Source organism: Zootoca vivipara, chromosome 4 (assembly GCF_965207765.1).
Source record: "Zootoca vivipara chromosome 4, rZooViv2.hap1.1, whole genome shotgun sequence".
Classification (NCBI taxonomy): domain Eukaryota; kingdom Metazoa; phylum Chordata; class Lepidosauria; order Squamata; family Lacertidae; genus Zootoca; species Zootoca vivipara.
In genome coordinates, this window is record NC_142587.1 from 38,089,306 (window position 1) to 38,105,468 (window position 16,163).

Genomic DNA, 16,163 nt, shown 5'->3' on the forward strand with positions numbered 1-16,163 from the left:
TTGTGTGCAGATTATATTTTGGGTTTGTTATTTTTTAAGATGTTTCAATTCCACCCCCCCCCCTCCTAAATATGATTTCTGGCAAGACAAATGTTCTTTCCAGAATCTCCCTACAGCATAACTTGAGAAACTAACAGCACATCAAACACCCACAATTTTTTTTTAAAAAAAACAAGTCTTCCTATTGTGACAGTGGCTGCAATAACGTTTCGTTAATTTGGGCTTGATAATGTGCTATTGCATTTTGAATTGGTGTAAATTTTTTTTATAAAAAACAAACAAACATTTGTTTACTCGTTTGTTACGTTTTCATCCTTGCTTTGCTTCCTGCCTATAACAGCAAGGCAAGAAGCCAAAGTGTGCTCAACATTTTGTGTGACTTTTTCTTTTTAATGTTATGGGGTTTAAAAAAAAAAGCAAGGCAAGGCAAGAAGCCAAACCAAATTAAACTGACAAGTATTAAGATGAAATGGTGCTACACAGTGTCAAGAGAAAGCATTTCCTGAAATACCAAAATGATGAATATACATTTTATACTTATTGAAAAAGGTTGTGTATACATGAAGCTTGAATATAATACATGGATGTTTCCCCATTGGTGAGGAGTTGCTCTTGTCCCCTTTAAATTAGCTGGTGTCATAATTGGTCTGGTGTGTTGATTAGATATTAAACAGCAGAATTAAACAATTCTGCTGTTTGACTTTCATGACAATAACCTGTGAAATGCCCTTGTGGCTTGGAGTTTTCTTCAACACTGCTTGCACAACAGGACTTTCTTTTTCTCAACTCTTACTGCCCCCATTAGGGCCTCCCAACATTTCAGAACTGATTTTGGGAAGTGCATTAGGGGCTGGAGGAGGCAGGAGAGAGAAAAGTAGCTCTGTTGCATAAATCGAAGTCCATTCCAGAAGCAGAGCTACAGTGCGGGCCACAGCTCTTTGTTAATGCTGCTGCATAGAAATTGTTGTTCTTGTTTAGTTGTTTAGTCGTGTCCGACTGTTCGTGACCCCATGGACCAAAGCACGCCAGGCACTCCTGTCTTCCACTTCCTCCCACAGCTTGGTCAAACTCAAGTTAGTAGCTTTGAGAACACTGTCCAACCATCTCATCCTCTGTCGTCCCCTTCTCCTTGTGCCCTCAATCTTTCCCAACATCAGGGTCTTTTCCAGGGAGTCTTCTCTTCTCATGAGGTGGCCAAAGTATTGGAGCCTCAGCTTCAAGACCTGTCCTTCCAGTGAGCACTCAGGGCTGATTTCCTTCAGAATGGAGAGGTTTGATCTTCTTGCAGTCCATGGGACTCTCAAGAGTCTCCTCCAGCACCATAATTCAAAAGCATCAATTCTTCAGCGATCAGCCTTCTTTATGATCCAGCTCTCACTTCCGTACATCACTATTGAGAAAACCATAGCTTTAACTATATGGACCTTTGTCGGCAAGGTGATGTCTCTGCTCTTTAAGATGCTGTCTAGGTTTGTCATTGCTTTTCTCCCAAGAAGCAGGCGTCTTTTAATTTCGTGACTGCTGTCACCATCTGCCGTGATCATGGAACCCATGCATAGAAATAGCATAAATTTAGTGGGGTTTATACAAATCAATATATTAGCATCATTTTTAATCGCTCTTGAAGATTAATCTTCAAGATTATGAACTCAGATTTAACATTGTAGCTGAAAGCTATCCCATCAAATATATTTAGGCCATGATCCTCAAACCATTTTTGGTGGAAAATCCTTTTGATTTCAAGGGGGTTCTTCTTAAATAGAATAATTTTTGAACAGTAGGCTAACCAGGTGCCCATGAAGTTCAGGGCTCCTGCATTCTTAATAGCTGCATGAAATAGGGAGTCTTGGCTGGTGTAGACTTTCTTTCCACTTGCAGAACTATGATAGTGGCAAAATCACATACCCTTTTCTATTTTCACTTTCAAAATTCCCAAATCTCTTTTTAGGGAAGGAGGAAAGAGCTTCTCTGGTTGGGTGCAATTTAATCCCTAGATTCCCCACTGCACTGTTGTTGTTGTTGTTGTTGTTGTTGTTGTTGTTGTTGTTGTTGTTGTTTTAATGCTTGTGATTTGCTGCTTTAAGCGAAGTTTTAGTTTTCAGGCTACTGCTTTTTTCTGTTGCTGGTTTAAATGGCTTGTTTGTTTTTAATTGCAGGCTTGAGATTTTGTAGGGTTGTTTGTTTGTTTGTTTACATCATTATTAGGATTGTTAGTCTTATTATTGGTATTGTAATTAGAGACTCCTGGGCCACGAGGTGCTTGGGAGAGCAGAATAGAAATAAAGAATGAAGAGATCAATATTGCATCTGATTAACATGTTTGGAAGCTGTTGCCAGGTCAACTGTGTGCCCATACAGTCCTGTTCTTGCCTCTACCTTGTGCTGTCCTAGCCAGATAAGAGGTGGTGATGCCATGGTTGGCAGGCAGGCAGGCAGGCAGGCAGGCTGGCTGCACAACACTGCTCTGCCCTCGGGCTGCTCCTATTAACTGCTGGGGATTTTAAATCCTTCTTTACCTCAGTGCTTAGAGCATAATAGTTGTATCTGTGCAGTTTCAAAAATGAAAAAGCATATTCTGAGTTTGCATTGCAACTGTTTGCCCCTCTCTCCACCAGTTAGGGAGTGATCTTAGTTAGAATTCCACAGAAGTGCAACAACAGTCAGATTTATGTTATCACATTTGCGAAAAGTGCTGCATTGGTGGCGGTTAATTAAAAAGGAAATCCTGGGGCTATTGATTTTGGTACAGTGAATGTTAAAGCTGCCTTTCCCGCCCCTGCAAAGAAGGAACCTCACAACCACCACAAAACGAACCTTAATGGTGTTCATATTTTATACTGTATTCCTCATTGCTATTAAAATTAACAGAAATGTTTCCAGAGATATCAATGCCTAATGTTAGGCTAGGAGGAAGAGAAGCAAGGCAGAGCCAATGCCACGTAATGATATGAAAGGGTACTTTCATTCATCTCTAGGCAAACAACCCAAAGAATCCACAGATGAGCTGGAGCCCGAGTCTACATCCTTTTCCTCAGTACTGTCTAAAAATGCCTTTCATCTTAAAGGAAGGGGAACAGAGTGCCCTCCAGATATTCTTGGACTACAGTTCCCATCATCTCCAGCCAACATGGCCAGTGGTCAGAGATGATGGGTGTTGTAGTTCAGCAACTTCTGGTATGTCCTTATCTAGTGTGTGCCTTTTGTAATTCTAACAACGCATTCTTATGCGAGCTTATACAGGCTACAGTCCTAACCTCACTTAACTGTGAGTTGATTCAGTGGGACTTAATCCTGAGTCGACACTGTGAGCCCCACTTTCTCCAGAGGGGCTTATTTCCTATTAAGGTTGCTTAGGATTGCCACCTGAAATCTTGTTTATGTGAAGAGCAGCTTTCTGCCAGTTTCAAATGCAGCGTTATAATTTGCACGGGGTTTGATTTGAGGTGAAAGTTGCCATCTTCTTCGTGGGAGATTGGAAGGGTTCATTAAAATGAACCTGCTTTATTTCCATGTTTCTGTGCATTTTTCATGACTTTTCATATCCATTGCTTAACTGGTCTGCTGCTGACTCAGTGCCGTCTCCTACTACAAAAACCACTTTGAGAACTTCTTGTTTAAAAGCGTTGTATACATTCTGTATTCTAAGGCCCCATCTGCACTTAAAGCATCATCATACCACTTTAACAGTCAAGGCTTCCCCCAAAGAATCATGGGAGCTATGGTTTGTTAAGGGTGACTAAGAGCCGTTAGGAGACACCTCAAAGCGCCACAATCCTCAATGCTAGTTGTCCCTCACCGTCCTCTGCAACAACATGAGAATACTGGTCAATGAAAAGGTTTCTACATGTTTTCATGTGTACAGTGATAGATACAAAGTCACTAATTTGTTTTTAGGGAATGCCAGCATTTTCAGGAGCATTCAAAGGCTTTCCTATTTCTATTGACTTTCACTTTGGTGAGAAAGTTCCAATGATAAATGAATACATAACATAGAAAGTTGCCTTTTACTGAGTCAGGCTGTCTAGTTCAGTATTGTCTACAATGATTGGCGAAAACTCTCCAAAACCTTTCCCCCACTCAACCTAGCAATGCCAGGAGTTGAGTCTGGGAGCTTCTGCATGCCAAGCAGATGCTTTGCCACTGAGCTCATATGTGTGGTTCTATCTAAAAAATCATTAATCACCTACATTCATGAAGGCAAGGGAACTTAGTCAAGCTGAAGTTTGAAAAGATTAGTGGCCGTATTATAGCAGCAGCATACAGTGTATGTAAACTGCCATCAAGAAGGAACTTCTTTGTTGACACCTAGAAGAACACATTACAGTCCATGTAATTAGCTGGACTGAGCTGCTTAATGAAAATCTAAAACTCTTAGACATGCAGCTTTAGGTAAATAAAAGCTAAATAAAATAAAATGAGAGATTATAGCCCCAAATGATAACATTCGGGCCAAAGCCTTGATCAAAGTAGCCCATGCATATATATATTTTTCAGACTGCAACCCAGGCATCCCCAAACTTCGGCCCTCCAGATGTTTTGGACTACAATTCCCATCATCCCTGACCACTGGTCTTGTTAGCTAGGGATCATGGGACTTGTAGGCCAAAACATCTGGAGGGCTGCAGTTTGGGGATGCCTGCTCCAACCCCTAGGAGCCCCAGCCCTTTGGTCAATGGGCAGGGATTATAGGAGTTGTAGTCTATAACATCTGGAAAGCACCACATTGGCTACTCCAGACCTAAATCCTCACAATGGTTAACGTTGTAGTTGTTATAAAATGAGCCTATCATTTTGGTTTGGAAAATGTCACTCTTGATGCTGTGTTGTTTTGAAAGAAGGAATAGATTCTGGTGATTATTCCATGGACTGTACTATCTCAGTTTTGTCAGAGAAGCCTTTGGGGTGAAATCGAACCAATGCAGAAAACATCACCCCCATTACAGCTTTGAATCGAAAGAGCTGTGAAACCAGTTTCATTTCCCCAGTGACAGTTTGGACTTCTTTCTTGAAAAGCAGTCCCTCATCCCACATCACAAATCTTTTTCATAAGCAGCTTGCCATATGGCAGGTGTCTCTGTTTGTGTTTCTTGTTTAAAGGAGGGGGGCTAAAAATTACTCTGGGCATGTTCAAGTTTTGGGGGATGCCAAAAGTAGCTATTTGGATTCTCTGTCCATGTAGCTGGGAGCCAAAGAAGCTGCTGTCGTAGGTCCCACCCTGACATGATGACTTCCACTCAGGTTGACTTACAGCTGCTGGAAAGCTCCAGAAGGCATGGCTGTAGGGCAGTTCACCAACCGCCCTAGCAAGGGAGGTGGAAGACCAAGAAAAAAGTTGATGCCCTCCTATGTAGAATGTGAAAGGAAAGCCCTGTTTTAACTCCTCACCACCGCCATTTTGTGCTGGTTTCCCCCACCCTTCCACCCCTCTTCTTCACTCACTCCCTGTTGCAGGCACAGCTAATCTTCCTGACATTTATTATTCCTGACATTTATCCAAGTTATATATTAGTTGCTTGTCAAGACCCTGAGGCCACCCCCTCATTGATGAAGGACATAGATATTAGGATATTAGGTTAATGGTTATTGGGCAAATTTAGGCCACAACTTTATTGGTTACATAATGTGAGCAGTATTGGCTTAGGCATTGGAATTGACCTGACTATATCTGACTCCTGCCCATCATGCAGGGAGGCCTGTAAGGTGGTCAACCACCAGTAGAGGGAGCCCCATCGGTGCAAAACAACTCAAGCTCCCCCTGGGTTCCCAATGGGGTCATGGCATGGCCCTAGCCCCACCCCAGGCTTCGGACAAGATCCACATCCCTGGATTCCTTTCACGGAATACCCTTTAGCTTGGAGGGGCAGGTGATGGCCACACCCTCCCCCATCCTAAGATCAACCAATGCCTAACCGCCAAAACTTACAAAGTTGTGACGATTGCTATGAGGTAGGTGAAAACCAACTGGTCCAAGCCAATTTTCCAAGTGGAAAAATTCCTACCAGGCCCCTCAGTGGTGACCAACCAAGGTCCATAGCAAGCCCAATGCCGAGAACCTGAAAATAGGGAGGGAGGGAGATTGAGGAAGTGCACCAGAAGGAAGTTCTCTGGCTCACAGCTTGGTTGAAATGGGTCCTGGCCATGGCCCCTGCAGCCAGCAGATTGGCTGACTGGATCTATGATGCGGCCGGGATGTCTGGGTGACGAGGGACTCTGCCCCTGCCCCCGGAGGGAAGTGGGTGGCCACATGGTCCACCGCAAGTTCTCCCCACTGGGAAGTGGAGTGGATTTGCTTTTCACTCAGAAAGTCATATACAGAGAGAAATCAAACCATAGAACCTCAGGCAGCGTATATGAAGCACTGAGTGGATACAGATGAAAATATTGTAGAGTCAGTCCAGTTATTACATTTTCAGTCTTCACCCCAACCCATGACTGATATTTCATCACAAATGGCTTCCCAGAGGAAACTGAGGTAAAATTGCCATGCCAGTATTTTATTACCTGAAGAAAATAATAATAATGTCTGAATCAACTCTATGGTGTCCGTGGTCAAAGGAAAACATAATGCCCTCTCAGCTAATTATCTAATTGCTATTAGTCTCGGAGTCTAATAAAGCCCAATGGCATCTAATCCAGGCAAGAGATTTAATAACTGGTGTGCCTGACATTTCTGCAGGACTACAGAGTGAACATTTTTTTGAGGCAGCAGTGGAACGACTCCCGTCTTGCTTACAGTGAATACCCTGATGACTCTTTGGATTTGGATCCATCTATGCTAGACTCCATTTGGAAGCCGGATTTGTTCTTCGCCAATGAGAAGGGTGCAAACTTCCATGACGTTACCACAGACAACAAGCTTCTGAGGATATCAAAAAATGGAAAGGTGTTATATAGTATCAGGTAAACCTGTGTGTCTGTGTGTGTGTGTGTGTGTGTGTGTGTGTGTGTGTGTGTGTGTGTGTGTGTGTGTGTGTCTTGGGCATGTGTTTGAACTTCCACGTTCTATTTTTTTTATTCCTCTTTTATATGGTAATGAGGCTCAAACGCAGAAGGGTGGTGGTGGTGAGGAAATCTCTCTGCTTCATTTTGCCCTGCTTGTCTTCTTCTCAAATGAGGAAATCAAGTAGGACAACAGAACAAGCTAGTCTTGGTGAGAATATAAAAGGGCCCAGGACCCCCTGCCTCCATCTGCAGCAGTGATTCCCACCAGCATCAAATGGAGCCACACTTTTTAAAACAAAAACTGAAAAGGAGGACTTCTCATTTTTTGTGCCTGAGCTTCATTAAAATGCAGAAAGAAAAAGTGACTTTTAAAATGTCAAAAGAAGCATTTTTTAAAAAGGCATCTTTAGACCTTGGAGTATATTAATGTAATAACTCAGGTGTGCCTATATATTTATGTAGCCTGTCCTCACTTGCGCAACCTAGTTATTTAGGCATTTTAAAATGCAAAGCACAGTGACATGCGTTACACTGGGATGGCTCTGGTTAAAGTTGGTACATGCTCTCACAAGCACCCTTTGATGAGATGTGATTAAGCAGGATGCGCACAGAGAATCGGAATGATAAAGAACCTCAAAAATAGCAAGGCTGAGGCATACATTGTATAAATGATTGTTGCAGCATAATCTTCATATGCTACTTAGCATGCTTCATTGGGTTATTAATAGCTTAATCTCTGCAATGAGGCTTGAAGATGGAAAGTCCACTTACTGTTAACAAGGCAAATTAATCATAGTTTTGAAAGTCCTCTTTTTCTTGCCACAGTTGGTTCTAAATCACCACCAGTGCCCATGTCTGCTTAATTGTTTAGTGAAATATTTGCAACTCTTGAGTTGTATTCAATGGATCTAGGTTAGAAATGCCAATTCATTTTAGGGGGTCCACTCCAAGTTGAACTAACACGGGATACAACCCATGATTTTGTGGTCACATGGAATTTGTCTTAAATGCAATGGTTCTAGGGCTTTCATCCATATAAAAGGAAGAGCGGACTTTCACTGTCTTTCCATAGGCATCCATGAATCCACCCTTCCCTGCCCCAGAATTAATTCTGCGATAGTTTCTGCAACAGAAGCCCATGACCTGACCACTTTCAATCTTCTTCGTCCCCTAATCCTCATGTAGACATTACTCTGTAAATTCAGAGGCTATTATATCAGGATATAATTAGGACCGTGTACAGACTCATATAAACAAAAGTCCATTTGTGTTAGTATTTCAAGTTTTGCCATAGGCACACTGATCTTATTCAGACACTTACTTGAGAATGGTCCATCTTTCCTCTGTCTGCTGTAACCTGCTCCAAATGCATTGCACCATCTTTCTCCCAATTATTATTTCTATAGTCTGTACAGTGGTCTTAATGACATAGGCAGATTAAAATGGCAGCTGTGTACCATTGGGAATAGATTCCATTGCGAGTGCATTCCAGTTGATTCCAATGAACTTCCTCATCATTCTGACCAGTCCTCAAATTATGCAGCAAAAGTTAAGGGAGGTTTTAATGAAACCCAAAGCTCTATCCCTTCACTTCCCCAATTTTCGGCAAATTATGGGCCATCTGTAGCCCCACAACCAGTAGCTAAAATGAGGGAATTGAGCCTTCTATAGCCCTCCCTTGGTAAATTCTGAGTGGACAGAGCTATGGCTTTGCTAGCGTATTAAGGCTGTGTTTGTATACTGACCTATAACGTAGCAAAAATCATTGAATTCAATGGGACTGCAATCCTGTAACTACTTTCCAGTCTGCAAGCCCCACAAAAAGCAATGTGACTTCTAAGCAAGGTGTACAAGTGTTGTGTGAGTCATTTGTAACAATTGTTCCTGTGTCTGAATTCTTAAAAACCTAGGTTGCCTTCAGTTTGATCCTAAATGCACAAATACCATTTTTATCATTGGACCTTATTTCTGTCTGTTTAGGATTTGAAATCATGGCATTTAATTAAATTATTAATGGGCAATTACTATTGTAGTAATAATATAAACATAGCACTAGCTTACTCTTGGGAAATTATTTATTTATTTATCAATCATTACATCTATATTTTCCCCTTTCCCCCAGTTGGCATACACAGTTCACCCCCTTCCTATTTTATCCTTGCAACAACCCCATGAAGTTGGTTAGGCTTGCATGCAGTGGCTGGCCCAAGGTCACCCAGTGAGCTTCATGACTGAGTGGGGATTTGAACCCAGGTCTTCCAGGTCCTAGTCCACTGCTCTAACTACTGCACCACATTGGTGGTATTATTTCATTGGCCAACCTCCACAGCACAGAAGAAATGAGAGTAGAGAAAGAGGAAGCCTGAATAATAAGAGCACCATCAAACAGAGCAAACGTGGTTACTTACCAAGTGCTGTTCTCACGTTTAATCCCCAGAAAAATCAGATATTTCCCTTTGCTTGACATCAGATGTATCTTACTGGAGGCAACAATGCAGCTGAGTGCTGCTATTTGCAGCACAGATGGATAATTTTCCTGACAATTTTTCATGCTGCAAAAGTAATATTTCCGGCTGTCATATCAGATTTGTAAAATTCAGGCACTTGAATGAAAGTTTATCTGAAGCAGAGTAAGCATATTTTTGTGTTGAATCAAAAGCTTGTCATCTCCCAGTTGTGTTTTATGGTGCATAAATGTATCTTTCATGGATAATCAGCATGAAGAATCAGCATTGCACCTATGGCCATCAATTTTTATTTTACCTTGGGTTGTATTCACATCAATCTAGCAGTTGATGCGGGGTAGGATGCCATCTCAGCAATTTTCAGGTGGACCCAAAACCACCTCATTTTGTTTTCAATGAATATGAAGCCATCCCAGGATGCTACACAGAGCAAGGTTACACTAGCTTGCCCCATCCCCATCCACAGCATCATCATCCTCTCTGTATTTTGCAGGAGGGATTCAAATGCAAACTGGGCCTTTAGGTGTGCACAATTAAAGTGAATGAATGTGGTCTGTTGCCCAAACCCACTTCTTTTTAAACACAGGTTGTGTACAGGCCTTACATTTAATGCATATGATCTTCCTCAAAGAACCCATGGACTGTAGCTTGTTAAGTGAACTGAAAATTGTAGCTCCAGGGTGGGGTGGGGGGCTAAACTACAGCTCCCAGGGTTCTTTGGGGGCAGCAATGTGCTTTAAATGTATGATATGTTTGCAGCCACAGTTTGGAAAGCGATGGAGGGAAGCATGAAAAGTGTGGAATGAATGAATAATTAACAGGTAGATGTAAAAATGCCTTGCAAACAAATCATGATGAATGCATTTTGCTTGTTGCCTGTGAACTTATCAGAACATAAGGTTTGTGCAAGCAAATAAAGATGGATGCTGAGTAAACAGGTCATTTGGACCTGTTTTTCTCTGTCTGTTACAGCCTCACCTTTACTTGGCACATGCAATTCAGGAGAGCATAATTAACACGAGGTAGTTTGGCAGCAGCTTCAAGACATGCAAAAGAAAGTGCCTCTTCACACTATGCATCATTAACATGGCTTTGTTAAAGGGCCATGTTGGCTGGAACAGGACAGACTGCATAGATTACAAATGTTTCCTAAATTTATTACAAACTTTGGGATGGAAGCTTTTTACAGCATCTCTCTTTTGAAATGTGCACCTGATTCCCCAGAAAACAATTGGCAGTATTTTCTTCTTTATTGGAAAGGGGATTAGACAAATTGATAGAGGATAGGTCTTTAGATGCCTTGCCATGACATCTAAAGGATGACTTTGTACCCAGCTGGTGTGCTTCCCAGAAACATCTGCCTGGTCATGATTGAAACAGTGGAGTTGAACTTGATGGACCTTTGGTCTGATCCTACAAGGCCATATGTTATGGGCCAAATATCATAAAATCAAATTCCACAGAGAACATTACAAAGTTCTGTATTGAGACAAACAAATCGAACACACAGAAGAAGATGGGGAACACATGCGGCTTGGCAGTAGTACATATAAAAGGGATCTTGGGATTGTAGTTGCAAAGTGTGATGCAGCTGCACAAAGGGCTAATATTAATAAGAATTAATAAGAATCCTAGTTTCCAAGCCATGAAATGCAAATGTCCTGTTAGTTCAATAAGTCAGACCTCACATGAAGTAAAACATCCAGTTCTGAGCCCCATGCTTTAGGAAGGATTTTGACAACTTGGAATGGGCTCAGAGAAGGGCTATATTGGTCTGAGGCATGAAAAGCAAGTCTTGTGATTAAAGCATTTAAGGAACTGAGGATGTGTAGCTTGGAGAAGAGAATACTGAGGAGTGGCATGACTGCCTTCTTCAAATACCTGAAGGGCTGTCTTTTGGAAGAAAGAAAGAAAAAAGCTCTCTGCCACAGCTGCCACAAAGGCCAAAAGAGATCTAATGACCTTATATTGTAGGAGGACAGATTTTGGTTGAACATTAGGAATAGCTTATTGATGGAAAGAGCAGTTTGAGCAGTTTGAAAATGGAACCAGTTTCCTAGAAGGATGGCCAGCTTTCCCTTGCTGGAGACCTCCAGGCAGAGGTTTCTGGCCAGCCATGTGCTGAGGATTGATCCTGTTCTGGATTTCCTGTGTTGAATTAGATGGCTGACAAGCCCCCTTTCAACTCTATGATTCTGTGTTCTTGCTCAAATACATGGTTGGAAGAAACGGTACAGAACCAAAGGGTTTTATGAACAAAGTCTAGGATCCCTTCATCCTCTTCTGCTTTGCAAGAAACCAAACTCTTCAAGGTCTCATATGACGTTAGCATCAGTATATTTTCTAGAAAGTTAGGTGCTAAATCTTTAGTTGGTGCAAACTGGGATGATTACAGTGGGCACAATTCAGCAGAAAATTCCTGTTTGTTAGCATCATTGAAACAATTGCTCTTGCACAACGCTTCTTCATCCCAGGAGCTTCATCTTTGTGCTCTGTAACACACAATGTTCAGAACTCCAGAGAATATCTCAGATCTGCAATGTATATGGGTCTGTTCATCTCTCTCTGTGTGTGTGCAACAAAGAGAGCGAGAGCAAGAGCTTCAGTTTGATGACTTTAATGTCGTTCTATAATCTAATGTTAAAATTTAAGAGGATTTTGACTTCCCTAGTAACATTGCTTTATCATGGAAGAGATTAGCAAAGTGAAAGGGCAGAGGTCATTATCATGACCTAAAGTCGTTCTTTGCTCTGCAAACAGCTAAGTATTTTGTGTATATTCCTCTCTCCTGTTGTACAGTGATATTGGCTGTGCCCTGATGACATTGACAGGTTGCCATTTTTTAGAAGGCAACACAGAATCTTGCCTTCTCGGGGGAACATTCCTTTTTCGATTTCATTTTTCTAAGCCCAGCACAAGAAAAATGATTCAATTATCCTCAGGCAAAATTGTATGAAATTCCTTGTTCTTTGGAATGACTTTTTAAAAATGTAAAGCATTCCACTGTGGATTGAAATAGCCTCCCGGAATAATGAAAGTGGGCTCAAAGAATACAAAAATACAGAAAATGCTAATTGATGGAGCCTGCCTCAACAGAGTTAAAGCGCTTTTGCTAGATGTCACAGAAATGGTTCACACATGCATGTGCATCACATCCTCTTTGTACACTTGATTACTGAGTAAAGGTAAAGGTAAAGGGACCCCTGACCATTAGGTCCAGTCGCGGATGACTCTGGTGCTCATCTCGCTTTACTGGCCGAGGGATCACTAAGCCACTTCTGGCGAAACCAGAGCAGCACACGGAAACACCTTTTACCTTCCTGTTGGAGCGGTACCTATTTATCTACTTGCACCTTGACGTGCTTTTGAACTGCTAGGTGGGCAGGAGCAGGGACCGAGCAACAGGAGCTCACCCCGTTGCAGGGATTCGAACCCCTGACCTTCTGAATGGCAAGCCCTAGGCTCAGTGGTTTAACCCACAGCGCCACCCGCATCTCTTTGATTACTGAGTACTTGGGGCCAATTCACACATGCAACAAATGCAATTCACATGCAACACATGCAATTCACACATGCAGTTGTAACATCAAGTGATGACTTGACTGTATCAAACACCTTAGCTAGAACTTTTACTCTATCAAACACAACTTTTTGTACAGTGTGTTCACACATTCAGCTGCTGGACATCAAGTCTAGGATCACAAAAGTCAGACAGTGTTGCTAGTACCCGGATGCACATAGCATCTTCACACAAGTCATTGGGGGTGGAGCAGGTATATATAAAAGCCAGCGCCACCCCTTGCCATCATCACAGTGCTCACCCTCTCTCACTTGAGGTGGCAGGACAGGTGCCACAGGGTGATAGCCAGGTTCCTGCCTATGACAGGGGCTAGCCAGCCTTGCGCTTGATTGGGCTCCCCCAACTCCCAACCAAAAGCTCGTAGAGCTCTTATTGCAGGCCTACACAATGGCAGAAATAGTGCCTTAAGCCAGGATGTGGAAGTATAAGTCCCGCCCACAACCAGAGGTCAGTTCCGCCCCATCTGTTGAGCGTTGACCCTCCTGTTGGCCCTGTTGTTGTGAAGAGGACCATGCCATACCCAGCACTGGAGCATTGCAGGACATTTGTCTGACCAACCTTTTGGCTCCAACTGCTACTTTAATCAGTAATCAATAGGAAAAGACGAAAAGCACATGAGAACAGGGATAACTACTTTTGATAACTGACTCCCATATAGACCCTGCAACATTGCTAGGTTTATATGCAGAGATCCCAGAAAACTGACTGTGCATTGCAGAACTAGAGCTATCAGGCATGCCATCAAAGAACCAGAATTTTGCCCACAACATTTTGAAGTCACACTTCATGTTGCAAAGCAGCAGAAAATGATTTAAATATCCTGAAAGTAACAGCTTTTCTTTTTAAACTCAAAATGCCTTTGCTTTAAATCCTTCCTCACTCGGTGGCTTCATTTCTATAAAAAAAAATGAGCATGCTGTATTTAATTAAAAATAGGAGATATGTTGGCAGAGCCCATATATAATTTTGTATGTAGAGAGCACTATTCTTGGCTGGAAAGATTTTTTTTTAAAAAAAGGCAGACAGTTTCTTATGTAAATTAGTATTAATAGGCTTTTTGGAGAATGCTTACTGGATACAGGCCAAAGTACACATCTGTGTACATAAAAGTCTAACCCGCAGTGGTTTGCATCTGGCATGAACTGGTAGTAACTTCTGGTGATCCGTGTCCTATGCAAAATATTCCTTTTGGCAGCACAGCACCAATGGTAGATTTAAAATGCAACAACAAATGTTCCCATTAGTCTGATTTGTAAATACAGTAAGTGCCATGAGACTTAAACAAACCAAAGCAAATTATTTCCGTTTTTGGGAGCAGTAATAGCATAGCTCTGCTCCATTTTTTTAATGATATTGTGTGGATTCCTCGGTACCAAACTTTTATGAAGATAATGACAAACTAAAAATATTTTAGAGCTACAGAGAGATGCCAATGGTAGATTCTTATGGGGGCAGGCAGAAGAGAATTATTTATTTAACCAACAAAGGAGAGGCAAGAAAAGTGCTGAATAATAATAATAATAATAATAATAATAATAATAATTAATTTGTTATTTATTATTTATACCCCGCCGATCTGGCTGGGTTTCCCCAGCCACTCTGGACGGCTTCCAACAGAAAAATAAAACACAGTGATCTATTAAACATTAAAAGCCTCCCTAAACAGGGCTGCCTTCAGATGTCTTCTGTCTCAAGTGCAGTGGAAGACGCTGTCCCATAGCTAGTGCTGAAGTCAGATTCAAGGGCCAGTTCTATTGTCCTCGGTATGTGTGTGCATGTGTGTTTTGTCCTTTGCCTCAGACAGCAGAATCTCTTGAGCGGCTCCTGAAGAAGGGCTAAGGCAAAACATGTGAATTGACTTGTTCTCAGGTTGCAAAGTTCCCTTATTCTACAGTTATTAGCAGGACCTTGGTCTTCCTCTGATGTGTAAATCAGATTCACTGTCAAACCAGTGTTTGGCTTGAAGGCCGCTGCTATGGATTTCATTTTTATAGAGGGTTGCCTGTCATTGCTTTTGTATCATAACATATTTTTATATATAAATAAAACTCCTACTCACTTTATGTGTAGGCTAACCCCACACACCAAAAAAATAAGCAGGTTTTTGCTGGAATAATGCCAGACAGAAACTGAAAGGAAGTGACAAAAGAGTTTGAAGGCGCAGCCATGTTCCAACTCGTAATATAAGAGGTAGACTGGTGACTGGGAGCAGCCGCTGAGACCACATAACACCGGTCTTGAAAGACCTACATTGGCTCCCAGTACATTTCCGAGCACAATTCAAAGTGTTGGTGCTGACCTTTAAAGCCCTAAATGGCCTCAGTCCAGTATACCTGAAGGAGCGTCTCCACCCCCATCATTCTGCCCCAGACACTGAGGTCCAGCGCCGAGGGTCTTCTGGCGGTTCCATCGCTACGAGAAGCCAAGTTACAAGGAACCAAGCAGAGGGCCTTCTCGGTAGTGGCACCCGCCCTGTGGAATGCCCTCTCACCAGATGTCAAAGAGAACAACAACTACCAGACTTTTAGAAGACATCTGAAGGCAGCCCTGTTTAGGGAAGCTTTTAATGTTTAATAGATTATTGTATTTTAATATCCTTCTGAAAGCCGCACAGAGTGGCTGGGGAAACTGGGGTATAAATAATAAATTATTATTATCATTATTATTATTATTATTATTATTATTATTATTATTATTCCAGAATGGCCCGATTGCTACATTAATACAGATAATGCAGACATGCTGCACCCTTGAGGCTTCTTTGTTCTCTATCACCCTTCCCTCTACTCACATAGTCTTCCCATCATCTGCACTGGCTCTGCTATTAGACAGAGTGAGAGAGTAAATTTTGGTGGGAAATCGTGGCAGCCCCCCAAGCTGTTTTCCTCTGTTAGGTGGCAGAGTTTTGCATTCAAATGACCTGTCCTGGACTCCTTAAACTAGCCTGCTGCCAAAGGTGCAGTGGAGGCTGATATCCTATCGCTGGGCTCTTGTACGTGGAAGGTGAAGGCGGCAGCACCTTATCCTTCGCCTCAGGCAGCATAATGTATCGAACTGGTTCCACCCATCAGAGTGACAGACACCTTACTACATATTACAAGTCTGTAAGTTTTGTATGGGGGGAGCTGGAACTGGCATGGCAGCAATGGTCTTTGTTGAAAGGAAACATGTGGCTG

At 42.1% G+C, this 16,163-nt stretch overlaps 1 protein-coding gene across 1 annotated transcript in view; it reads left to right on the forward strand.

The window, feature by feature from the left end:
- The window catches only part of GLRA2 (glycine receptor alpha 2), a 117,362-nt gene that overhangs the window by 31,902 nt on the left and 69,297 nt on the right, over window positions 1–16,163 (forward strand). The window contains exon 5 of the mRNA XM_088667739.1: window positions 6,677–6,900. Within this exon, the coding sequence (XP_088523865.1) occupies window positions 6,677–6,900 (224 nt within the window). The remainder of the gene's footprint in view (window positions 1–6,676; window positions 6,901–16,163) is intronic.